The sequence below is a fragment of the Lissotriton vulgaris genome, chromosome 7 (assembly GCF_964263255.1).
Source record: "Lissotriton vulgaris chromosome 7, aLisVul1.2, whole genome shotgun sequence".
NCBI lineage: Eukaryota > Metazoa > Chordata > Amphibia > Caudata > Salamandridae > Lissotriton > Lissotriton vulgaris.
Window position 1 is genome coordinate 1,200,654,498 of NC_141695.1, and position 27,641 is coordinate 1,200,682,138.

Below are 27,641 nucleotides of genomic sequence, written 5' to 3' on the forward strand. Positions count from 1 at the left end.
GTAGGAGAATGTGCCAGCAGCAGAGAGCTGCGTGCCACCTTCAGCCACGCACTTTATCGCCCTCACTCTACCACCCTCACTCTACCACTCTACCGCCCTCACTCTACCACTTGACCTCCCTCACTCTACCACCCTCACTCTACCACTCTACCGCCCTCACTCTACCACTCTACCGCTCTCACTCTACCACTCTACCGCCCTACCACTCTACCCCCTCACTCTACCACTCTACCCCCTCACTCTACCGCCCTCACTCTACCACTCTACCGCCCTCACTCTACCGCCCTCACTCTACCACTCTACCGCTCTCCCTCTACCACTCTACCCCCCTCACTCTACCACTCTACCGCCCTCACTCTACCACTCTACCGCCCTCACTCTACCACTCTACCGCCCTCTCTACCTCTCTACCGCCCTCTCTACCGCCCTCACTCTACCGCTCTACCGCCCTCACTCTACCGCTCTACCGCCCTCACTCTACCACTCTGCCCTCACACTACCGCCCTCACTCTACCCCCTCACTCTACCACTCTACCGCCCTCACTCTACTGTCCTCACTCTACCACACTACCGCCCACACTCTACCACACTACCGCCCTCACTCTAACACTCTACTGCCCTCACTCTACTGCCCTCACTCTACCGCCCTCACTCTACCACGCTACCGCCCTCACTCTACCGCCCTCACTCTACCATTCTACCGCCCTCACTCTACCGCCCTCGCTCTACCACTCTACCGCCCTGACTCTACCTGCTTCACTCTACCACTCTACCGCCCTCACTCTACCACTCTACTGCCCTCACTCTACCAGTCTACCGCCCTCACTCTAAAAGGCTCACTCTACCGCTCTACCGCCCTCACTCTACCGCTCTACCACCCTCACTCTACCACTCTACCGCCCTCACTCTACCGCCCTCGCTCTACCACTCTACCACCGTCACTCCACCACCCTCACTCTACCACTCTACCGCCCTCACTCTACCACTCTACTGCCCTCACTCTACCACTCGTTCTACTTGGAGTTATTGGCATTATCAATACCAATGTGTTTTACGGAGCCATGTGGTGGGACCTCTTTTGGTCACAAAGGATATAGACCCTGCAACATGGCTCGGTAAAATCATTGGTATTGATAATGCCACTAACTCAGACGCTGGGGTGTTCCTGCGTTCACCCCTCATAACCTGTGGTTTCACCTCCTCCCTCTGTCTGCCGGAAATGGCAGGACATTAAGATGCAGGAGGAATGCGCTCGCTTTCACAAGAAGTCGGCTCCTGAGAGGCCCTGACAAAAATAACTGCCTTTGGAGACACTGTAAATAACTGCGTTCCTCTACACTGTCTTTCACAGGCTCACTGTATTTTCAAAGGCAGTACACAGCACAAAGCAAGTTGCAGGAGTAAAAGTAACAAACAACATTTGTTTATTTATGCATAAGGAAATCAAGTCTTACAATTCTTACATAATTTTCCTAAATATCAATGCTTATGTAATTTTCGTATGTAAAAAATGTATGTAATTTCCATAACATTTACATTCACACCCCCTTACACCCTCACCCACCGTCACACACCCTCACTCACCTTCACTCACTCCCCCTCACACACACCCTCACACACCCTCACACCCCCTCACACACTCTCACTCCCCCTCACACACACACTCACTCACACTCGCACACACCCGCACACACTCGCACACACACACACACACACACTCACACTCTCGCACACTCTCTCGCACACTCTCTCGCACACACTCTCGCACACACTCTCGCACACTCTCTCGCACACTCTCTCGCACACTCTCTCGCACACTCTCTCGCACACTCTCTCGCACACTCTCGCACACTCTCGCACACACTCGCACACACTTGCACACTTGCATAACAAAACACAGCATAGCATAACAAAACACAGCATAGCATAACAAAACACAGCATAGCATAACAAAACACAGCATAGCATAACAAAACACAGCACAACACAGCATAGCATAACAAAACACAACAAAACAAAGCATAGGATAGCAAAACAAAACATAGCACAGCATAACAAAACATAGCATAGCTTAACCCCTTCCACGCTGCCGTCGGCCATTGGCCGACGGCAACGCTACCTCGCTGGTGCTGCCGTCGGCCAATGGCCGACGCGGCCCGCCCGTTTTGCGGAAGTGCCTGTTTTCCGAAAAGCATAACAAAACATAGCATAGCATAACAAAACATAGCATAACATAACATAGCATAGCATAACATAACATAGCATAGCATACAAAACACAGCATAGCATAACAAATCAAAGCATAGGATAGCAAAACATAGCATGGCATAACAAAACATAGCATAGCCTACAGCATCACTCCGCACCACAACAGCATCACTCAGGGGCACCACAACATCACTATGCGCTACCACAGCATCACTGAAGGCCACAGCATCACTCGTTCGCCATCACAGCATCACTCGGCGCCACCACAGCATCACTGAAGGCCACAGCATCACTCGTTCGCCATCACAGCATCACTCAGCGCCACCACAGTATCAATCTGTGAAACCATTCAACAACACCTGGTTCACATATGTTCTCTCAATGTTTCAAGCTTTATTACAAATGTAACAAAAATGTTAATATTTCACTTCTGTTCTTGGATTTTCGTCACAATAAAATACACTGAACATAATCTTAACGAGTTATTTACAAAACTTTAAGCTAGTGCCATTATAAATTACAATAACTTTCATTAAGTATTAATTATTGAAAAAAAATTAAAAGCCATTGTTATTTTTAATATCAATACATGTAAGTCTTGTAAATACAACAAATATTGCATTACAAATGCTATAGGTGTCACATTTGCGAAAGTTAGAACTATTGGCATTGTAAATGACAAAGCTATTAATTTCGCTATTTTCAAAAACAAAACCTTAATAAAAAATGTCATTTACAATACCAATAGCTCAAACTTTCCTAATGCGAGACCTATTGCATTGCAAATGCTTGTCTGTTTCTGCTCTTTCGGACACTGTTCCTGTACTGTTCCCATACTGTCAGTTTTGCCTGATGGCTCCGCGTAGTGGCGTGGAAGAGTTCTCCGAAGAAAACTGACGCAGGCGTGCCGGGTTGGACGTATGTGACCTCGCTGACGTCACGTATGCGGACGTCGGGGCGGAGTCACGTGGTGCCGTCCCCCCGGTGTGCAGGAATGCGGGCCACAATTTTTTTTTTTACGGGTCCAGTCTCACGCCTGGGGATAATTCTACGTTAAGGAATCTGCAGCTAGAAACGTCTCTACCAGATACATCGTTACCGAAGGTAATTAACTAGTACTTTCCGATGATGTGGGTCAATAAGGTGTTTGAAAATGTTTAAGGTATAGTTTAGGAAGTTGACAAATTTGATCCTATTGTTGTGATGATCGAGGCCAGGATGAAACATAAGAATTAGGCAATGTTAGTGAGAAACCCTCTGGATAGGGTGAGCACCAGGCGTCCTGCATTTGCCAGGACAGTCCCGCATTTTCACTGTCCCGGCAAATTTCAGTGATAAAGCAAATGTCCTGGTTTTTCAGAGAGGGCTGGCTAAACACAGAAAGAGACAGGTTGTTGTATGTTCCAGTGCAGGATAAGTGAGCATCCTATATCAGGAAGCAGTTTAATTACCAGAGAATGTAATGTGTGTAAATGTTTCAACCTAGTGACTCAGTGTCTTTGGTTTCTATGTTTAAAATCACTTTAAGCTTTGATTTACTATATTTGTAATAAGGCGGACAGGATATCTGTCATGCTTGTGACTGAGTACCTGTTTTCTAAACTCTAAATGAGGCCCTATATGATTCTGTATCCTTTTGCTGATGCGTAATTGTAGTCTTCCTTTTTTGGGGGTTTTCAGAATATGGTCACCCTACCTCTGGAGTCAAACTTTGCAGGAAATTAGCATCTAGTTTGCTCTTGTGGGATAAGAAGACGAAGAATTCAGTTTTCTGGAGGTTAGCAGCAGAAAGTTTCAGGCATCCATATTTGGATGAATGAGAGGCAGTCTTAGTGTGGAGTGATCATCAGTTGAAATTTGTAAATATATCTTGGTATCATCTGCAAATTAATACTGCGTTGTAGATCTCAGTTCTTGAGGATTAGGCTAAGAGTGTAGGTTAGTAATTCTGGATGGAAGACTAAGATGAGCAGGATGGTAATCTTGATCAAGAATAGGATGCTGACCAGGAACAAATTCAGAGCTGTAATGGCATGAATAAGTCCTAGATCCCCTAGATTGCCTAAATGTTCAGCGGGAGTGGTGACTGGTGGCATGGAGAAGTCTGTAAATGCGTCGGGGTTAAGTCACTGGCTGAGATACATGTGAAGAAAAGAGCAGTTTAGGAGCTACTGGATATGTTGGTGCTGCTGCAGCGGGGACAGGAGAAGCAGGTACTGTTAAATGTTATCAGGATGCTGTAACTGATGACACTCGCCACAGATGAAGTCTGCGGAGATGGAGAATATGCTTTGCAATATTTTTAGTCTTGTAGAGATAGCACCCTCTCCAGGCCCTTCAGACCTGCTGGGCATGGATTCCTGGTGTCTTTTTGGAACTTCTTGATGGCTATGCATCCTGATTTTTGTTCTGTCCTGGCCACTTTGTGGACATTTTCTTACTGTAAAGACACATCTCAAGCCAATGAGATGTAGGAAAGCAAACCATACGGATGCTATGGGGGTCTGTTTTCACCTTTTTCCTACTGCATGAAGGATATCTTACAAGAGCAAAGACATTCCCTTCAAAGAAGAATGTCATTAGTGATTTAATGTGAGGTCAAAAGCTGTGCATTGCTGGGTCGTATGTTCTAGTTAGCTCAGGTAACTAGAACTGCTGAATTTCTATTGTTGTGTACGAGTGAAATCTGAGCCTAACTTAACATCCCTGTAACCTTTGTTTTTTTCAGTGTATTGATATGGTTTTTAGAATTCCATTTCCTAACTATGTTTTTTTTAATGAATTTCCGTGTTTTAAAAACAAATCTATTTCCCTACTATAATGTCCCTGTAACCTTTGTTTTTTTAAAGTGAATTTCTTAGTTTTAAAATATTCAATTTCCTATCTATGATGGCCCTGTAACCTTTTGTATTTTTAATTTTTTTAAACTGATTTTATTAAATTTTCATGGCACATATTGGATCGCAGCCCGCTGTATACATTATAAAGACATATCTGTTCGAAGGTACCAATAGATGAATACAATCATAAAGCCTGCAAAACCCGCAGCTATAACAGAAACATGTCACAGGTAGTCCCAGACCCCACAGGGTACAAGATATCTAGATATCTGTATGCGTTGACGATAGAGTTGTATGACTTGGGCTACACAGTAGTCCAATACATATACGAGTACTCTTATGGAGGGTCTGTTGATGGTAAGGGGGTAACTATACCCCAGTAGGTCTCCCAACTGGTCCGTAGTTTTCTATGCTTCTGGGGGCAGCCCCGGACCTGGAAAACCGCAATCTCTGCTACCATGCATAAATCCAGAGCCTTCTTCCACCCACCTATTGCTAGGGGGTGTGGGGGAGGAGGGTGGGTTGTCCCTTTCCACATTTGGGCAATGTCATGTTTTGCGAGGGTGAGGGACCAGGAACAGTAAGTGTTGCTTATAGCGGTTCTGCCTATGCCTTCCGTACTATGGAGCAGGAATGGCCCAGGGTCGAATGTGAGATCCCACAATAAAACCAGGCCCAGGCAGGACGCAATATTAGCCCAAAATGTCTGCAGTGCGCCACAACGCCAAACTGTGTTCAAGAAGGTTACCTCCTCTTCCCATTTTAAGACGCACAGGGTACTGGATGACACCCATCTTCCACATCCACAGGCATTAACATGTGACATATATACTGTGGAGATATTTGAATTGGATGAGGTGGGAGCGTGTAGAGACCGCCACACCACGGAGACTGGCAAGGGCCTCTGCCTAATCGCCGTCTGTCGTATCAGGTAAGTCCTCCACCTATGCCCCCCCCGGTCTTATGTAATGTTGTGCGGGCATGGGTAGTCAATGGCTGATAAATCTGACGGATCTTGTGTGCTCCCAGGTCTCCCATCAGCAAACAACCCTCAAGGGGGTGAAACTCTGGCAGGGCATTGAGCGAATGAACTAGAGGAGTAAAGGTGTGCCTTATCTGGAGGTATTTATAAAATTGCGTCCAATGCCGCTGAAAATCTGTCTGCAACTGCTAGAACGATTTGTTTTGAGGGTGGTTCCCTGCATAACATCCCCTAGGGTGCAAACACCCAGTAAGTCCCACTTGCGGAACCCAGACAGAGCCGCTACGGGGAGCAGTTATGTGCCATGCCACAGCAGGGTCATCTGCTTCCGAGGACTCTGCCAAACCATGTGTCTAACCGTATATCTCCAGAGCTGAATCACGGTTCTGCTGGCTGGAGGTGAGAAATCCAAATTCACATGGCTTTATAAGAGCTGCTGAAGGGGAGTACCCTCCATTGCTCAATGCTTGAGAGCGAAAACAGGACCTGTGGGTGAGTTCTACCACCATTCGTTGATTATCAGGAGATGTGTAATATGCATAGACATCCGCCGCTGCAATACCCCACAGTACGTTGACTGTGTACATGTACTTGGCGCCACCCGGACTGCACCTCCATTCCATAAAAACATATTTTGGATAGCATTGACTTGGGCGAACCATGTACGTGGTATACTATATGGGAAATGTTTTAGCTGATATAATATTCGAGGTAAGGAAATCATTTTAAAGATTGCTGAGCGTCCATATAGTGATAGTGTTAGATGGGACTATATTGCCGTCTTTTCACCTAGACTAGTGAGGAGTGAGTTAATGTTGTGCGCCCACGAAATCTTACGACAGGGCAAAATAAAGACACCTAGATATTTTAAATCCTCAGTCGCACGCGACAACTGCGAGGCCCAGGTTCTGCGTCCCTAATCGCCGAATGTAGAAAAGAGTACTGATTTTGAAGGCTTGAGACTAAGTCCTGAGGTCTCTCCGAATACTCGGAGAATCTGAACAATTCGAGGTCCCGAAAACCACCGGTCGTTCATAAAAAAGAGCACATTTTCCGCATATAGTGCGATTTTGTCGGATTGTGTCCGTGAGCACTCAAACTGTCGGATCAGTGGATCGCGTTGCACCCAGGCCGCCAGAGGTTCTATGGCCATGGTGAACAATAGCAAAGACCAGGGTCAGCCTTGCCTCGTGTCACAACCAATAGGAAAGGAAGCCAATTGGTGTCCCGCAATCAGAACAGAGGCCGATAGGTCCGTATAGAGTAGCCGAATATATATCAGCTCTTGTTTAGTACCAGGGGTGTCGGCTATGTATTTGTTCTGAGGCCCTCTTAGGGCAAGTATGTACAATTCACCACCTGTCTGCTGTAACAAACCCGCCAGGGTACGCCCGGACCTTTCCCCTTCCCATACCTCCTGGTGGTGGCATATTTACTCAGAGAGTACTATTCTCTCTGTCGATTCCTGGTATTCCGCTTACAGCGTTGCCCTTTTGGTAATCCTGTGCTGTCCCATTCACCTGCTCCTGATCTAGGCGTGTGAGCCCACTCTCTAAATTGCATAGCATGTTGCGGAGGTCTCGGAGTATTCCTGCACCTTTGGAGATGCATACCCCCTCATGTATGCCTTGAATGCCTCCCATAGTGCGGAGTGTTGCAGAACTGATCCTGTATTCGGTTCAAAATAATCTATTATTGCCTTCCTGAGTTCACTTTTGTAAACAGTGTCCATCAATGCCCGCTCCGGAATCTCCATGGTCTTTCTATGCCCCCCTCCCCCGGTATGCTCATTCTCAGGATCATAGGTGAGTGGTAAGACTGTGTGCGCTGGGTAAGTGCTCCACATCACGCAACCAGGGGGGTTAGAGCACGGGACATCAACCAATATTCTAACCTAGTCCAAGTGTAGTATTGAGCTGCATAGTGTGTGTACACCAGTCCAGTGGGGTTTCGCTGCATGCATTGCTCACAAAGGTCAGACATAGCCATGCAGGCTTTAATTTTAGTAGGGGGTGCCCTGGTAGTGCTGTCAAGTGAGGGTTCCACTACAATGTTCATACCTCCCCCCAATTAGTATGTGGTCAGCTTCAAAGGAGAAGATTTGCTTCTGTAAGTCATGAAAGAAACCTGGGTCCTCTACATTCGGAGCATATACGTTAATGAGTGATATGCGATGCCCCATCAGCACCCCCAGACTTAGCAAGTGGCGCCCCTTTTTGTCTGCCACCGTGCGTGTCTAAACTGCAAATTTCTACGTATCAAGGTGGCGACCCCATGCATACGAACTGTAACTAGCGAAAAACCTTTTTTCCCAGGTGGATCCAACAGTGGAGGCCCGTGTAGGCTCTAGGTGCATCTCCTGTAGAAGCACTACATCCACAGAGTGTCGGTGCATGTATTGTATTACCTGCCTGCATTTTCGCAAGTTATTAAGCCCCCTGACGTTCCACATCATGAAAACTATGTCAGCGAATGCTTTAACATTAGACGCCGTCATCGCACACATCACACAATAAGAATCTTATGGCATTGAATACTGTTGTTCATTGCTGCTTCCCTGTCTATGGAACAAACGGTGCATTATAAGTAGGGCTCCCGGTTTTATGATATTTGTTTTTTTGACATTTCTATCTGTATTTATCCATATTGATTTTTGGGACATTTTTTCTGTATTTATCCCCATTTATTTTTGCCACAAGCAAAATGCGACGGTACAGCTAGTATTTTTCCACATTTATTTTATGTGACACTGCACACATGCGCTTGGTTGTTATTGGTCAATACTAAACATTCATCTGAAAACTTTGCCATTTGCCGAATATCCCAAATATGCTCAAAAGTGATTTCACAAGCCATTTGTCTAGGAGCCTTGCAGTTTCTATCATCGGCAGAGTGCCACATCCTCTCCCCAATTGAACACCGTCACCATGCTACCCCACTGAGAGAAACTCACACTGCCTTCAGCTGCAACCCAATTGTGCCCCACCAGCGCTAAAGCTGTCCTTGGCCATCACTGAGGATTGATGTTTTGTGTGTGCAGAAGAGAACAAGCATTTGCAATGCAATAGGTCTCGCATTTACGCTAGTTTAATTGGCATTGTAAATGACAATGCCTTTTATTTATCCGTTTTAAAAACCAAAACCTAAATAAAAGGCATTGTCATTTTCAATGCCAATAGCTCAAACTCAAGTAAATGCGAGACCTATTGCATTACACATGCTTGTTTTTTTAAGTGAAGTAGGAGGAAAGAAAAAGACGCAACAAAGAAAAAACATTGAAAGGGGGTAGTAGAAGCTAATCTGTAGAAAACCAAGGGCATACTCACTCACACGGTAAACGGGGCCTCTCGGCTACAGAAAGTGCTTGAACTGGAAATAAAAAAGTACAGATACTCCCATTCCAGAGTACCTGACCGGAGCAGAGAAACGACTCTCCCATTTACAAAGATTTGCTTCAAAGCAAAGGCGTGCAGTTACTCTGCCTTGAAAATAAAAGAACTGAAGGTTCTCAGTACCCGAGAGTACCTCCTGCACATTTAAATCTGAAGCTGCAGATGTTATATGGTGGTTAATAGTTATTGGGCTCCCTGCCATGTTCTTGTCATGCAAGTTTCAGACACTGTCCAGGCATGTTACTGTATCCCTCACCCCCCCCCCCTCACCTCGCCCCCCCCCCTCCCTCCCCGGACGTCGGTTTTCCACGCTGCAACCATCAGGGTGTTCATGGTGCACCAGGGGGGGAACGCCCTCCCTCCAAGACACTTCCCGGAGTGAGCTGCGTTTAAAAAGAGGATAGTAGCATTTGCTGCATGCTCAACGATAGTGGTCAAATGTCAGACAAAATCCTCTGACAAACTACTGCCTACTCCTTTAAAACCGAGAAAATGTTTACATTTTCTTTCTCTAACTACACAGGGAGAGAATTAAGTAACACCAATCTAGTAACAAGCATATGATGATCATCCTTGGGTGTTAGCAAGTTTTTTTTTAGTTTTGTGGCATTTATATTAAAAAATATCTGTTGCACCAGTTTGCCAGAGTCAGACCTATTGACTTTGCCAGTGCTTGTTTTCCTTCGACGTTATATGTTGCAGTAAATAGCTGGACTGCAAGTGAAGTGACAGAATCGTAGTCTGGCCTGGTGTGGTTTTGAACTGTAGATGACAGATGTAGTCAGTAGGACCTAGCCAGGTGTGATCTTGTTCACTTTCTATCCTGCCCAGCCCGTTCTGGGGATTGAGAACGTCGTGGTGAAAAATGGCTGCATTATTCGGCTGCCATGCAAATATCTGCGGCCAAGGATAATACATTCTTCAAATACCCTCTGATTCCCTGACGTCCTTGCTGCTGAAATAGCTCATACGGTTAAGCGCCAGCTGCTGAAATCTATGTTCACACTGCTATTACGGGTTCCTATCCTGGCTGGTCCACTCAGCCTTTCATCCGTGTGAGGTCGATACAAGCCATTGAGTTTAACAACAAAGCATCTATTACAGTGCAGATGCCTGTATGTTATGCTCTCTGCTGCCTCAGCTGGAGGTTGGTCTTATTGCCTGTGGACCAGGTGCTGCTTAGTAGTATGCCATGTGTGATCTTGTTGTCGGACTGCCATGTGTAGCCTGGTTGAAGGTTACATCACCAGGGTTTGCCTTGTTCCCCGGATAAAATGTGTTTCCATCTTGAAGGGGGCTTTCCCCGTTGCAATCGTCCTGCCTTCTGCCAATTGTAGCTGCGTTAAATTGGGCATGCCAGGTGTGATCTTGTTTCCAGACTGCCACGGGTTGCTAAGCAGGTCACGTGCCAGGTGTGAGCGTGTTGTCTGACTCCTCGTGGAGAGGTCTACTGTCCAGAGCGACTGTTGCTCTTCTCTGCCTGGCATTTCTTAAGTGTGTAGGAGGAGACTGCTCTCATTCCAGAGAGAGCCCCACCTCCTCCGCCCCACTTTCCCCTCTCTATGTGGTCCCTCGGCTTGCTGAGATCAGAGAAGGATGCTAAGAGATGGGAGGGGAGCCGGGGGCGGGCGGTGCTGAGACAAGGCTCTGAGGAGGAGATGGGAGCTAATAATCACACCTCTGCTGCCCTCCCGTTTAATCACACCTCTGCTGCTAGCCATGGGAGGGAAGTGCAGACTAGAGCATTTTAACAGACTGCGTCGTGCAGCCCCAGAGGAGAGAGATCAGAAAAAAACTCCAAGACACTCCCCGGAGCGAGCTGCATTTGTTCAGTCTCGCAACAATGGTGTGAATAGAGGCTCCTAATCTGACTCTGGCAGGGGGTGCGGCTGGCAGCTCTGTGTGCCCGCGAAGCTGTCTCAGACCGGGCTGACACCTGTTAACCCACTAGTATTTTTCCGTTTTTATATATAAATACAGATAAACGAAAACTTGTTATCAGTCTGTATTTATATGTAAAAATCCGGAAAACCGGGAGCCCTAATTATAAGTAACGTTCCGACCCAGCTTCCCCACCCCCTTGCCCCCACCCAAGCCAAGTGACCAGCCTCCCAGCAGAAATCCAACTTTGTAAACATAGCAATGTCTCAACTTCCCAAAGCCTACTTAGGCTAAACATTTCTCAGAAGTGTGTATACCATCCTGTCCAACAGTCTCATCCTAACGGGACCGGAAAAAAAAGGGATCACATATGCATCAAAAAGGCATGCCCAACTTATTTGTGGACCTACGCGTCCGGCCAGGCGGCCAAGTATGTTACCCCGTGGGGAATAAATCCATGCTGGCACTTGAGTGGATCTCTGGCTGCGACTCACCGGGTGATCCACGATGATTGTCTTTCTGTGTCACTGAGAAGGCCCTGCAGAACTCCTGCACGGCAGCGAGGCTGTCGAAGATGCACATTTTCCCTTGCACGTCAACCCACAGCCGAGCCGGGTAGAGCATCCCATACTGCCGGCCCAGATTGCGCAGAGTGGCCTTGATCCGGTGTACTTGCGTCTAGCCTCCTGTACCCTGATGGTAAAATCAGGGAATAACGACAGAGCCGAACCCTGCCACGTCAGCAGCCCTTTCTCCCTCGCGTGTGTGAGCACTGTGTCTAGATCTGTAAAGTTCAAAATTCTTGCAATTATAGGGCTGGGAGGCAGACCCATGTTCGGGCATGGCCCCAGCAACATATGGGCTCGTTCTACCACCCATGTGGCAGTAAAGGGTTGGGCTCTGAACCACTTTGTAGGCAGCCTTTCAACAAATTGGTCAAGCCTACCACTGTTTCTTGATTCTGGAATCCCAAGGATGCGCGGGTTGTTTCTCCTTCCTCTAGCTTCCAAGTCCTCGGATTTCAGGGCTAGTGTCTTTACCTGCCATTCCAGCCTTTCCACCTTTTTGGACATTTGTGCAGCGCCATCTTCCAGATCCGACACTCTGCCTTCCGCCACATCCAGCCTCCGGACATGAGTCTACAGGATCTCCTGCATTTTATCAAGCCGCCGCTTGTCCAGCGCATCAAATCTACCATCCAGTGCCTTGAAACCTGATCGCAACTCCTTCAATAGTGCTTCCTTGCTTGATCGTTCCGTGTCTTCTCCTGGAGCCATGTTGGGTTCTGTGGTGCCCTCAGTGTGGGAGGCGGTCACCCTGTCTTTAGCAGTATCAAATTGCAGCTTGCGTTGCTTGGGATCACGTTTAGCCGTGCCAGTTCTAGTGAGGGAAAATTGCTCTTTGGCCTCCATTGCCACGTTATGGATAAAGGATCCAACCGGTCCCTCCAGGTGCCCACAGGGCTCAGAACCCACGTTCAGGATATGTCCTTTGCACTGAAGCAGGTTGTTTAGGGGACCCCCACACAGCTCACTGCTCCCAGCACTTTTCAGGTTGTCCCCGCCGCATCTCCCCTCCTGGGGCTCAGCGGGAAGCCAAACAAATGACCAGCACCGGTCAGCAAGGCCCCAAGAGTCAAGGGGGGGTCAAACCCCACGTCACAGTAGTGCCAAGTCTCTCCTAGTGGCCGCCCACGGCACACAGGGGCTGAACCGCACCTGCCCAAAGCAGTGCGCTGCAACTAGCACTACAGCACCCCAGGCCCGCCAACCTGAGGCAAGCCCGCCAGCCCGCCCAGTTCACTCTACACGGGCTCTAACGACAGTCCACTCCCTCTGGCACACCTCCAATGTTGTCACCCGCCCCCCTCCCCTGCAGCACCTGCTCCGCTCTCTGCCTTCTGCCGAACATCACCCGCCCTGCGCGAGTCATGTCATGTCATGTTACGGCGTGGCTTGAGGTCCGCCGCAGGCCGCCATTATACTCCACCCTCTGTGTTCCGCTGAGGCATTCCAGTGCTCCACAGCTGCTGGGCCTGATCCTGCATAAACCAGTTACCGGTGCAGGGCCCATACATGGTGCTTTCGATCCTTTGTCCATACCACAGGCCCCAGGAGGGGCTCAGATCTGTGGGATGCTGGTGGAGCATCACCTCCGCGCAGCCATTACGGTCACGGGCTTGGCCATTACCCCCAATGTTTGCATTGTTGATGAAAATTAAGATCTGTTGCCTTCAGTCTTAATCTGTTGACCCTTGGTCTGCTTATAGCGTTGGTTGTCTCACTGTTAGCAGCCAATGCGTTGGCTTCTACAACATTTGTTGCTCTACAGTTGGTTATCTCTCAGTCTCCGCTTTTCTGCCATCAGTGGCTTTGTCAGCTGCAATGCCATTGGTTGTTGGCTCTCTTTCTCCATCCATGGCTGTGCTAACTGCATTAACGGCCTTAACTGATTCATCACTGCCATGTATAGTTTCTCTGCTTGTACCTCCTATGAGTGGAACAGTTCAGCCACCAGACTTGCTTTTGAAAGACACTCCTTCTGTCCGGCATGAGAAACATGTTAATATGTATGATGATGAAGAGGGTGATAAAGAGGAGCCTACAGGTTTTTTCAACAGTGATCACCTACATGATCGGGGGCAATTGTGCCTCGGCGCCTAAAGTTAAGTTGTTTCTTCTCAAAAGTACTAGGGCGAAGAGTACCAACAGCATTATAAAACTGTGTACATCCATGTTGCTTTCATTCTACATTCTCATTTCTCCACACAACAAAAGATACAGCTAGCCTGCATATCCCTCCTTGAGCCAAATTCCTGTGGAGTTATTAACTTCATTGCAAGGCATGATGAGTGCTGTCTCTCGCCACCTCACTGGCCAGAGTTTGCATCCAGTAACTGGGCCCATGGACAACACATAGTAAATGGTTATGTTCGAGGCATGTGGGCTGCTGAATTAATATCTGTGCATAGATCGCCGCCTAGTGTTGGGTCCGGATGATTGCACATTGTTGTCCTGGAAGAGTCTTCGAAGTATCACGAGATAGGTGGCTCCTCCCCTGGACTACAGTGCGCATGGGCATCAACTCCATCCCCAGATTGTTTTTTTCCGCCATTGGGTTCGGATGTCTTTGGTTCCCTCTTGTCGGAATCGATAGAAAAACTTTCCTTAAGGCCAAAAGGTCTTTAGTATTACGTCGGTATTGTCTTGCGTTCGGCTAACCACTTCTACCTCGGCTCCGAGAAGAGTTCTGTACTTCGGCGCGGAAGGCCTTGTCGACGCTCCAGACTCATCGACGATTCCTCATGGACCGAAGTCCGTTCAAACGATGTCCGGTCTGTAACTCGAAGTACCCGCACATCGACGTCCACCCGGTGTGCAACAAGTGTCTGTCGCCGGACCACGATGAGGCCAAGTGTATGGCCTGTTTGAGATTCAGGTCCAAAAAGACACTCAAGCTCCGACGAGCTGCGCGCCTGGAGGCCCAGCAATCTGCTCCGGCGCCTACGGACATTTTCGATGCTGGGGAGGCCGAGGAAGACCAAGACATTTCTGAATCAAACCCCGTGTCGGACTTCGAGGAAGACTACGACGCTGATGCCGAGGTTTTCGAAAGTGAAGAAGTCGTCGAGGAGGTAGGAGACAACGACGGGGCCCACGGGGCCATGGAGGATAGCTCGGACGAGGAGCTCCCTCAGACTGACTCTGGGGCCGTGCCTGTCTATAAGGCCCGGGTCGAGGGATCGCCTTCGGGCCTTACCCAAGACCTCGATATTGGTTCCACGGCCCGCCTTCGGGCCCGGCCACTGACATTGTTACCGAGTCACTCACGGTAAAAATGAAACCGAAAGTGAAACCTACGGTCTCGACTCCAGATACTGCGCAGGTGCAGGTATCAAAACCGAAAGTGCGCATCGCACTGGTCGGATCGAAGACTTCAGAGGCCTCGGCGCCAAAGATGGCTGTCGAGCCGAAAGGCCAAGTCAAGGGCGCCGAACCAAAGGCTACCGCGCCGAAGACTAAGGTGAAAATGCTCGACGTCGGTGCCGAAGGCGGTCGAGTCCGGCAAGGGCCGAGTCGACCCGAAGAAGACTGTCGACGACCCGAAAATCTCTCGGCGAACAGAAAAAAAGACTCGATGACCCGACGGTCCTCTCGGCCCCGCTTCCACACGACAAGGCCAAGGGTGCTGCGCCACGTGAGTCGACTCCGAAAGTGACCTCGAAGGACTCAACCCCAAAACCGTCCTCGAGGGACTCCGTTGAACCGGCACGTCCATCTGCCGCGTTCACGAAAAAGGTCACGGAGTCCCTGCAGCACATTAGGGACGGCGCTGCGGCGGTCGAACCGAAGGAACCTCCGCCTGCCAAGCCTGTGGAGAAAACGGTTAAGGCGTCCACGCCGATCCTCTTCACCTTGCCGCCTAAGACGGCGCCGAAGGCTTTCGCTCCTAGACCGGGGCCGGCGTGCCCGAGAAGGTCTCTACGGCGCCGAAGGCGTCGTTGGTGGTCCACGGCCCGCGGCCTCAACAACCTTCAGAGGAGGGGCGTCAAGAACACTTCATCGACGCCGAAACGGGCAGGCTTTCCCTTCCAAAGAGGAAAATCACCCCGGAACCCCAACTGGAGTCTTACAAAATTCCCCTCAAGAGGAAAATGGACTCTGCTGGTACTCCTGCCTTGGTGGAACCCATTTCACCACAAGCTCATGAGGTCCACCTACTCCGATGGGGACGCTGGTGAGGGCGATGAGGAGGATGAATATAGCTATCCGGTCTACACGGACCCAGAGGATACAAATGAGCCCTGGTCAGCTGGTGGTGACCCTGGGGATCCTCATTCGGGACAAGACCCTCAACTCTTCTCTGCTAAGACTTCACCTACTGAGGACTCTGCTGCTTTCAATGCCCTCATTGAACGGGCTGGTGCCAATCACAATGTCCAGCTGCATGCTGACCCTGTGGATGTGGATTTCCTCTTTGACACCATTTCTGTTTCTGAAAAGACTGTGAAAACACTGCCTATGCTGAAAGGGGTTTTGAAGCATGCTGCTGATGTCTTCAAGGAACCTACCAGAGCGAGAGTTATCAACCCTAGAATTGATAGAAAATACAAAGTGGCACCTACTGATCCCACCTATATTAAAGGACAGTTGCCTCTGGACTCCCTTGTCGTGTCAAATGCCCGGAAGAGGGCCAATTCCCAGACTACGGGTGATGCTCCTCCACCCCCCGACAAAGAATCCAAGGTCTTTGAGGCTTCGGGGAGGAGGGTAGCAGCACAGGCAGCCAACATATGGCGCATCTCAAACACACAGGCGCTTCCGGCGCGTTATGACAGGGCGCACTACGATACACTAGAGACCCTTTTGCAACACCTACCTGATCAATACAAGGAAGGGGCTGAGATGCTGATCCAGGATGGGAAGCTAATCTCCAACGCTTCCATTAAGTGCGCTCTGGACGCAGCTGACACCGCTGCGCGAGGCATTAACACTAGTGTTATGCTTCGGAGACATGCCTGGCTGAGAATATCTGGTTTTAAGCCAGACCACCATCTTGAACCAAACGGTCAACCCAGACCACCTGTTTGGCCCGGAGGTTGACACCACCCTAGAGAAAATGAAGAAGGACACTGCAAAATCCATGGGTGTCTTGCAGTCCCAGCAGTTTCGGGGTGGGTCTTTTCGCCGCTCCAATACTAGAGGCACCTCAAGGGGTCAACTTTCACAGGTCACGCAATTCTACAAGGGCAACACCCAGACAACTTATGCCAACAAGAGTCGAGGTGGATATTGCGGCAACAGCGCCAAAGGCAGAGGACGTGGCAACAACAGCTCCAGGTCCTCTACCGCCAGCAAACAGTGACGCCTTGTCACTGCCCCCCGACCACACAACACCGGTCGGGGGACGACTCCAGCAGTTCCTGCCCGTCTGGAAGTCCATCACCACGGACTGGTGGGTCAGAAAACTTATCCAATACGGTTATTGTCTGGAGTTAACATCCACTCCACCCAACATGCCCCCAAGACACCGTCCTATGTCGGACGAGCACTTGCACTTATTGCAGCAGGAGGTCACCGTCATGCTGCAAAAAGGAGCAATAGAGCTCGTGCCACTGCAGGAGAGAGGCACAGGAGTATACTCCCTGTACTTCCTCATACCAAAGAAGGACGGGTCCCTCAGACCCATTCTGGAACTCAGGCCACTCAACTTCTACATCCTGTCGGAGCACTTCCATATGCTGACCCTGCAGCAAGTGCTCCCGTTGCTCAGACAAGGGGACTTTCTCGCAACTTTAGACCTCAAGGATGCGTACTTTCACATTCCACTGCACCCTTCACACAGGAAATACCTCGGGTTCACCATCCAAAACCAGCACTACCAGTTCAAGGTTTTGCCTTTCGGTGTCACCACGGCACCCAGGGTTTTCACAAAGTGCCTGGCGACTGTGGCGGCACATCTAAGGAGGCAAAACATCCACGTCTACCCCTATCTGGACGACTGGCTTATCCAAGCGAAGTCAGCCCAGCAGTGTGCCTCCCACGTGTCCTACACCATTCACCTCCTGCACGATCTGGGATTCTCACTGAATTACCCAAAATCCCACCTCCAGCCCACCCACATACGGCAGTATCTGGGTACGACCATAGATACTCTGGCCACCACAGCGCAGCCGAACTCAGTGAGAGTCAGCAGCATTCAATCGCTGATCCAAAAATTCAGACCTCAACACTCGCTTCCAGCAGGAGTGTTCATGCAGTTGATAGGCATGATGGCCTCCTGCATCTCCATTGTCCCGCACGCGAGACTGCATATGCGTCCGCTGCAGGAGTGCTTGGCACGTCAGTAGACTCAGGCTCACAGCCAGTTGAAATACCTAGTGTTGGTGAGCGGTCGGGCATACAACTCTCTGCATTGGTGGAATCCACAAAACCTTTGCAAGGGCCGACCTTTCCAGGAGCCTGTGCCACAGATCATCCTGACGACGGACGCTTCTCTCCAGGGATGGGGAGCGCATGTACTCCAATACACTGTGCAGGGACTATGGACACAACAACAAAGGAAGATGCACATCAATGTTCTGGAACTGATGGCAATCTTCATGGCACTAAAAGCCTTCAAGGTATATCTCTGCAACAAGGTCGTGTTGATCCGGACGGACAACATGACAGCAATGTACTACATTCAAAAGCAGGGAGGAACACACGCTCCGCAGCTGTCTCATCTGGCTCAGAGCATGTGGAAGTGGGCCATTCAGAGGAACATCTTCCTCATGGCAGAGCACCTCCCGGGCAAGGACAGTCAGATGGCGGACCTGCTCAGCAGGCACAGCCACCAAATGCACGAGTGGGAGATACATCCATCAGTTCTCCAACCGTACTTCCTAAGGTGGGGTCATCCAGAGATAGACCTCTTCGCCACAAGGGAGAACGCAAAATGCCAAAGATTCGCCGCCAGGTTCCCACACTCACAGTCGCAGGGCAATGCGATATGGATGAACTGGTCAGGCAAATTTGCGTACATTTTTCCCCCAGCACCTCTGATACCGCTGGTGGCACGCAAGCTCAGGCAGCACTCGATGACTCTCATCCTGGTTGCTCCAACGTGGGCTCTCCAACCATGGTACACCACGTTTCTAGAACTGTCCGTGGTACCGCATCAGAGGCTACATCTCACACCCGGCCTTCTGACGCAGAGCCATGGCGACATTCAGCACCCAGATCCGCAACAGCTCAACCTGGCGATCTGGCTCCTGAAGTCCTAGAGTTTGGCTACCTGCCCTTACCTTCCGAGTGTATGGACATCATTCGGGAGGCAAGAAAGCCCACCACCAGAGCATGCTATGCGGCAAAATGGAAACGTTTTGTCATTTATTGTGCAGACCACAACATTAACCCGCTGGATGCTTCTATTCAGAACATCATCTGTTACCTTTTCCATCTGTACAAGTGTAATCTGGCCTATGCTTCCATTCGCATTCATCTGTCTGCAATGGCCGCTTACCTCCAGAATAGGCAGCACCTCTCCCTCTTCAGGGTGCCTGCCATTAAGGCTTTTCTGGAAGAGATCAAACGAGTCATTCCTCCACGTACCCCACCAGCTCCGGAGTGGAACCTCAATGTGGTCCTTACCCGGCTGATGGGTCTTCCTTTTGTAACCACTGCATTCCTGCGAGATTCAGTTCTTGACGTGGAAAGTGGCTTTCCTCATAGCAATTAATCGCTACGGAGGGTTAGTGAATTACAAGCCCTTACTATCCAAGAGCCATTTATTCAAATTCATTCCAACAGGGTAGTGCTTCGCACTAACCCTAAATTTCTTCCAAAAGTTGTTTCTCAATTCCATATCAACCAGACTATTGAACTACCTGTTTTCTTTCAAAATCCCGAGTCATTGGCGGAGCGGATGCTCCATACCCTTGACGTCAAAAGGGCCCTAATGTATTACATCGATAGGACCAAGGATTTTAGGAAAACTAAGCAACTCTTTGTCGCCTTTGCACCACACCACAAAGGTAACCCTATTTCCAAGGCTGGGATTGCTAGGTGGATCGTTAAATGTATCCAGATTTGCTATCTGAAAGCAAAACGCACTCTTACCATTCCACCAAGAGCCCACTCCACCAGGAAGTTGGGGGCCTCTATGGCATTCCTTGGAAACATTCCCTTGGAAGACATATGTAGAGCAGCCACATGGTCTACCACACACACATTTACTAAGCATTACTGTGTTGATGTGCACTCCAAACAGCAGGCAGCTGTAGGGCAGGCTGTTCTCAAAACACTTTTCCAAACTGCTGCAGCTGGCACGGGCGGCCGCCACTAATGGAGGGACTGCTATGTATTCTATGCACAGATATGAATTCAGCAGCCCACATGCCTCGAACCGAATATGCTACTTACCAGTATGCATCTGTTCTTGGCATGTAGGGCTGCTGACCTTCATATCGCCCGCCCTCCTCCCCGGCGCCTGTAGCAGCTGCGGTATTCACATATACTCATAGCATGGTCATCATTCACTGAGTTTCACTCCATCTTGGCCGCAATGGCTAAAAACAATCTGGGGATGGAGTCGATGCCCATGCGCACTGTAGTCCAGGGGAGGAGCCACCTATCTCGTGATACTTCCAGGACAACAATGTGCAATCATCCGGACCCAACACTAGGCGGCGATCTATGCACAGATATGAATGTCAGCAGCCCTACATGCCAAGAACAGATGCATACTGGTAAGTAGCATATTCGTTTCAGAGTTATTGGGTTTATACGTATGATGCTGTGTAAATATGGACTGCTCAGTATTAACAGCCCAAATAAGCGAGATCCCCTCTCACGCCTATTAGAGGCTCTGGATCAGCAAAAATGGGCCTGTGCATAATGGTACTGTTAACCCCCAAAAGACAGGCTCTGGTCGCGTTATCAGGCAGTTAAAGGTAGAGAGCGCAAACAGGTGAAACTAAGATGAGGAGAATCTTGAAGGAGTCTTGTCGAGGGAACTGTCTAATCCCTTTACCTGGCATATCACCAGATGTAGCATTAGCACATTTTGAATATGACCAGCAGCTAGGGAGAAATTGAACAAGAGTAAGAAGATGGTTGAAGATGGCAGATGAGGGATGACAGCAACGAACAATTAGGGCAACTAATTGAGAGATAAACCACAGTACACTGTTCAGAACATGCTAGTGAAGACCAGAGAGAGACACAGAGGTAGAAATATGCGACTTCCCCGCCCTCTCCTTCGCAGTGTCTGTCAACCAACTTGCGCACCATTTCTCTAGCAGAGACATATGCATATGTTCCCACTGTTGAGGAAGTTGGAATTCTAACCTGTTTCCTTAAGTATTTGAGCTTCTAAAAGAATAGTATATAAGTGGGACGGGTATATTGTTCCTCAGTGCTTCGCCCTGATACTGCCCTACCACAGGGGGTCTACATAACTGTCTGTGTTCCATTACCTCGCTCAAGGTTCTCTAATGGTTATGGGTAGAACTCTTTTTCTGAATGCAAGCCATGCTTCATGATTTATAGGTCCACTGCAAGAAAACATTTGTTGTACTTAATCATTATAATAAGCAGGATGCTGGCACTATGTAGGGAAAACCTACCTTTGTAGTGCAGTTCAGTACAATGGGGAGACAGTATTTCATTGACGTGGCAGGCCATGTCAGGCAAGTCTTGTAACTTTAGGTATAGGCAGCTGTAATTCAATGACATTTTTTGTGTGCTGCATTCATAGGCCCTTTCTCTTGAAATATTGTTTTTCTTGTGACTGTAGAGTTGGTCAGAGTGGGATTGTTGTCAGGTTTAGTAATGTTTGTGAAATAATAAGGCACATGATATGTTTAAAAAGGCTTGTTTTATTAGTCAGCACTATAATTGTAATTTGCTTGTTTATAAAATCTGTCTTTGTTTTCGAGTTTAACTAGTAAATGGTTTGAACATAATAAAATGAATATCATTTTGCATTCAAATAGGTCGACCATACGCTCCAGCCCCAACATGAGTCGCATCAGTCAGGAGTCACCTTGCAGTCAACGTTCGACCAGCTCCAGCTACTCCAGGCTTCTAGCTACTGACTTCCAAGAGCAAGCCCAGCACTCTTCTTTTGAGCCCCGGAACCTTCTCAGTATGTTCGAAGACAATGCTGGGAACAAGAATTGAGAAGCGGCAGACTTGAGTCGATGACTGAGCCTTCCTGAGAGAATGAGCTCCAAGAGAAAAGCCAGACAGGAGTAGGACTGAGAAGCCACATGGAAGCTCTTAAGGAGTGGCATGGATATGTTAAGGATTGAGATCGGCATGTGTAGGACTGACAGCAGCCAGCCTTGTGCCCATAAGAACTCATGGTCTATAGGGGGGAGAAATGGCAAAGCAGCTGTTACGTTTTAGGGACAGCAGGAGTCCTGCATTGACTGTCCACTTCAAGGATGTTGGTGAAAATATAAGGTCTCATTTTGCGGCCTCACAAAATATTCTTCTGCCAGTCGAAACTAGCCTGAAGCCAACTAGCATTGATATATTTCTGCAGGGAAGTCCACAAACTTTGCATCTGCCCCACTGTTTAGAGTTATCCTTCCCTCATGTGCCTGGATAGAAGAAGTGATGAGAACCTCATGCCTTACAGAACAGTAACTCAGAGATTTCTAGTTGAGAAAGCACCACTGAAGCATTTCCTTCCAAGTGGTTGAGGGACTTCCTGCTCGCTCAAGGAGGAATGGTGGGAGAGCTCAGTATAGCCCGTTTTCCTTATCACTGTGATTTTCACACTTGTGCATTAACATTTCTATGTTAAAGTATTTCGCTGAAACTTTCGCATCGCAGCACAAGAGATTCCTTTGAGCACTTTTCCTGATATGTTAATTATCATTCAGTTGTATTAAAAGTATGATATTTATGTGTGGTTGCTCTCGGATCTATAATGAGGCTGCCATTCGGGCTTCTGAGACTCCACTTAGTTAAAAAACAAAATGCCATCAGGCGTGTGAAATGTTTATGTAGCAGCGGTTCTTAAACTTTTGACTTCTGTGGACTTCCACTTGATCATTACTGGATTCTGCGTCTTGAGATGGTTAACAGTCTTTAGCACTCTAATACCCTCACGTTCTTAAGCCTTTTCAGTCTTATGCATCAGAAGTGATAGCCGTTAGACAGTGAAGGGAAAGGTGCCATGCCGTTTTGAGGCTGAAGGCTTCAAATTAGAAATCTAGGAGTAGGATGTCTTTGTTTAATCCGACTTGAAACATTACACCTATTTTAATTGACAAAGCGTTTCCTGAAGGTGATATCAACAAAGGGGAAATGACCGAGGGAGTTTTTGTATGCGGTTCATGGAAAGAGGAGGTAATATAATGAGAAGGCTAGGAAGGTAGTACCCTGATCCTATGATGGAGGCAGGTTGTCTCCCAATTTGGCAGGTGGGGCCCTCACACACCAGGGCTGGGTGTCATGCTTCATCATAGGGCATGCTCCTCGTCAGGCCGGCGCTGCAATGCCTGACTGGCACCCTATGATGGGCTCTTTATCAGAGATCGTTTGTCCCAAGCCGTTTGGTGCAGTGTGGTTAAGGGGCCTAGAGGTGTAGATATGTGAGTGCAGATGTGCAGTGTAGGTGAATGAATGAATAAAGGGAGTCTTTTACCGCGCAACTTAGCCCAATGGCATCAAGGCGCCAAACAGGTCATCCAATCTGTAATCCGCTAAGGTGTACTATTACAGGTATACCTCAGAGAAGAGCCAAGTTTTTAATGCTTTGCGAAACGAGCAAGTGAAGATTGCCCTACAAGTTCAGGGGGGAGCGAGTTCCATAACCTGGGTACAACCGAGGAGAAAGCTCTACCTCCCCATGTTGCTTTTACAAATATGGGAACCACAAGAAAAATTTTAATAGAGGAGCGAAGAGCTCGACTGGGGGAGTAGAAGTGAACAAGCGACCTAATCCCCTCTGGGCCGGTCCCATGAAGAGCCCCATGGGCCAGACAAAGAATCTTAAGAGATCCTGGACTGAATGGGAAGCCAGTGTAGGTTTCTTCTGGCTAACGAGGCCGGGGCAAGCCTGGGGAGATTAAGGGCCATCTTTGCCGCCGCATTCTGGACCATTTGCAAACGATGAATAAAGCTCTTATTTATACCCACATAGAGGGCGTTGCAATAGTCCATTCTTGAGGAGGCTAATGCCACAGTGGCTTGTTTCCGAGCATTGGGGGAAAGATAATGAGCAATCTTTCTAAGAACCCTGATGATGCCACAGCAGGGTGAAACAGTCCTGCTGACCTGACGTTCAAAAGAAAGCGTGGTGTCCATTAGCACCCTTAGGTTCCTTGCGTACTGGCGGGGGGGGGGCAAACCCCAAGTGAGGGTGGCCACCAGTCATTTGACCAGATATCCTGATTACCCCTGAAAATCAGCACCTCCGTTATCTCCCTATTTAACTTCAGGAAGTTCTATATCATCCATTGAGACACCGCCTCCATACAGTTCCTGAAGTTCAAGGCAGAATCCCTCACAGGCTGCGTGAGGGCGACCATTATTTGGGTGTCGTCGGCGTACGACAACACCTCAAGCCCAAAAGATCTAACTACCCTGGCAAGTGGGGCCACATAGATGTTAAACAATGTGGGGCTTAATGAGGAGCCCTGGGGGACCCCACAATGCACAGGCTTAGGGGGAGAAAGAAACTGGCCCAACTTCACCCTTTGATTAAGAAAGGAAGCCAAAAGGCTCAGAGCATGGCCTCCGACCCCTATCTCCCTGAGACGAGTAACCAAGATAGATGGAGACAGGGTATCGAAGGCCGCCTTAAGGTCAAGTAGGACCAGAAGGGTAGTGTAGCCCTTATCGACCTGGGAGCGGATGTTATCAACAACTACAGTAAGAGGATTCGGTGCTATGAGATCTCCTAAAGCCATGCTGGGAAACATCTAGGAGGCCGGAGTCATCAAGAAAAGTGCCGAGGTGCCGATTAAGATGCGATTCCAGCATTTTTGCAGGGGCAGGAAGAAGTGAAATAGGGCGTAAATTTTTCAAAACCCCTGGTCCAAAGTGGGCTTTTTTAGAAGAGGTTAAACAACCGCCATCTTCCATGAGAGAGGAAAAACTCCCTCCGAAATCGCAGCATTCATAACCTCCATGAGGGGGGATAACTACTTCCCGACATGCCTTCAAAACCTTGAGCAGGCAAGGGTATAAAGGGGAGCCTGATTTGGTATTATCAAGAAGCTGATTAATCCGTTCGAGGGTAAGGAGGGGGAAGTGCAGGAGACCAATAGAAGGTCCATCAGACGGACACCCCACTGTAGGAAGGGCGGGAATGGTAGGAAGTCCCAACTCAAGGTTCAGGGATTAGAGGGTGTCGTAGATATCCACAATTTTTAAATAGAACGAAATTTTATCACACAGCTCCTGGGTTTCCACTATGGGGTCAGCTGACTGGGGGGAGGAGAGGGAATCTATGATCTTAAAAAGGTCTCTGGGAGAATTGAGAGAAGCAGTCATATTAGCCAAGTGAGCCTTTTTTTCCTCCGTGATGGCTAGTTTATATTCTTTTAGAAGAAGTTTATGTTCCTTCTCCAAGGGATCCAGCCGAGCCCGCTAGAACCTCTCCTGCTTACGGCACCCTTGCCTCAGCAACCTAAGTCTGTCCGAAAACCAGGGGGCTAGGTGTGTGTGTGGGGGGGGTTAATATTAAAAAGGGTGGCCAGTGGTACTCCAAGTAACAGGTACCTGTTAAAACCAGATAGTGAGACCCACTTCAGGAATAATGTCCAATTGTGGCTATGAGGTCGACATGTCTATTGCCTGTTGTGTCTGAATGATCAATTGGCAACTCTTCAGGACCAATTAAGAATGTTCTAGCTACACTCAGCACATTGTTGATCCGACTAATTTATTTTAACCTAGCAGTGAGGTATCTTAGTTTTTGTAGACCAACCTAGAAGAATAAAAGCAATGTATAAATTCATTAGAATGACATTGACAACTCATATCTCGGGGTAGCCTCCTCTTAACTCTGTGGTGATGTGCAAGAAACCTACTAGAGACTTGTAATTAAGTGAATAATGCTGCGCAGTGGCACGCGTGGAATGGAAACACCAATACTGATGACGGCGGTGAGTACGAACCTCCGAGGTCAATATCTTGCTCATAACACTCACCCACTGTGGGCGAATGACTTGCCCCATCGAGTCCATGGTGGAGGGAGAACGCTAAATTATTGTGTGCTACAAAAGTGGTATAATGAGAGGAATGGTAAAAACAAAGAAGTAAAAATAATGTTAGAGATTATCTTGCAGTTCGTACTTTCGTTGCGGAAGAGAGCGCAGCGCCCCAGGCTTGTGTAGTCAAGCAGTCAATTCTTATAATTGTACTTAAAATTCAGCAGTTGCTGAGACGACCAGCACCTACCCTGTCCTCCACCAAGTCGGGAGTGGGGGGCAAAAGTTGACACAAATACCGGCGCCATGTTAGGTGAGTCAGGAATCTCTCTATTCCTGACGGTCTGCGATACAGGAGTCGTATTAAAAGGTTGTGACATGGGTGTAAAGCTAATGCATCCTATCTTGAAACTAAAGATTTTTCAACAACCTGGTTTAACTTGCTGTGATGTGACAGTTTGATGATGGTAAAGGTTCGATAATGGTAAGGACCACCAGTTAGACCCGCCTGGCTCTAAGTCAGTGATAGAGATGTGAGTGATTGATATACTATGGCCAGGTAGTGTAATTTATGTACTGGCCAAGGGGGCCCCCCAGGCCTGACTTGGTGGAGGACATGGTAGGTGCCGGCCGTCTCAGCAACTGCTGAACTAACTAAGTACAATTATCAGAATTGACTGCTCGACTCTTCACGAGCCTGGGATGCTGCGCTCTCTTCCGCAACGAAAGTACGAACAGCGCGATAACCGTTAACATTATTTTAACTTCTTTTTTTTATCATTCCTCTCATTATACTACTTTTGTAGGACGCAATAATTTAGTGTTATCCCACCACCATTGACTCGAGGGAGAAAGTCATTCGCCCTCAGTGGGTGAGTGTTATGAGCAAGATATGGACATTGGTGGTTCTTATTCACCGCCCGTATCAGTATTGTTGTTTCCATTCCACGTGTGCCACTGCGCCGCATTATACTCTTAACAACAAGTCACTAGTATGCATCCTGCACATCACCATGTAGTAAAGAGGAGGCTACCACGAGATATGAGTTGTCGATGTCATTCTAATACATTATACATCGCATTTCTTTCTCTTCTTCTAGGTTGATCTACAAAAATGAAGGTACCTCACTGCTAGGTTAAGAAAAAATGTTGGATCAACAATGCGATACTACCAGTGATCTAACCACAGTTTTGAATTGCCACTTGATCATTCAGACATAGCTGTCAAAAACATGTCGACCTCATAGCCACTACTGGACATTATTCCTGAAGTGTCTCTCACTATCTGGTTTTACCAGGGACCAGTGGGCTCCTCTGATTAAAACTGTTACTCTGGAGTACCACTGGCCACCCTTTTTAATCTTAAACACCCCCACACCTACACTGCACATCTGCACTCACATATCTACACCTCTAGGACCCTTACCCACACTGCATCAAGTGGCATCGGACAAAAGATCTCCGATAAAGAGCCCCTCATAGGATGCCCGTCAGGCATTGCAGTGCTGGCCTGACGAGGAGCATGCCCTATGTTGAAGCATGACACCCAACCTGGGTGCGGGAGAGCTTCACTTCCCAAATTGGGAGAAACCCTGTCTTCACCATAGGTTCAGGGCACTCCCTTCCTAGCCTTCTCATTATACTACCTCATTTTCCAGCCACTACATACTCCATGTAATACTATT

At 48.4% G+C, this 27,641-nt stretch overlaps 1 protein-coding gene across 1 annotated transcript in view; it reads left to right on the forward strand.

The window, feature by feature from the left end:
* The window catches only part of PKMYT1 (protein kinase, membrane associated tyrosine/threonine 1), a 387,797-nt gene extending 365,097 nt beyond the window's left edge, over positions 1-22,700 (forward strand). The window contains exon 8 of the mRNA XM_086931706.1: positions 21,781-22,700. Coding sequence (XP_086787832.1) covers positions 21,781-21,967 — 187 coding nt within the window. The 3' untranslated portion in view covers positions 21,968-22,700. The remainder of the gene's footprint in view (positions 1-21,780) is intronic.
* Positions 22,701-27,641: the final 4,941 nt, after the last annotated feature.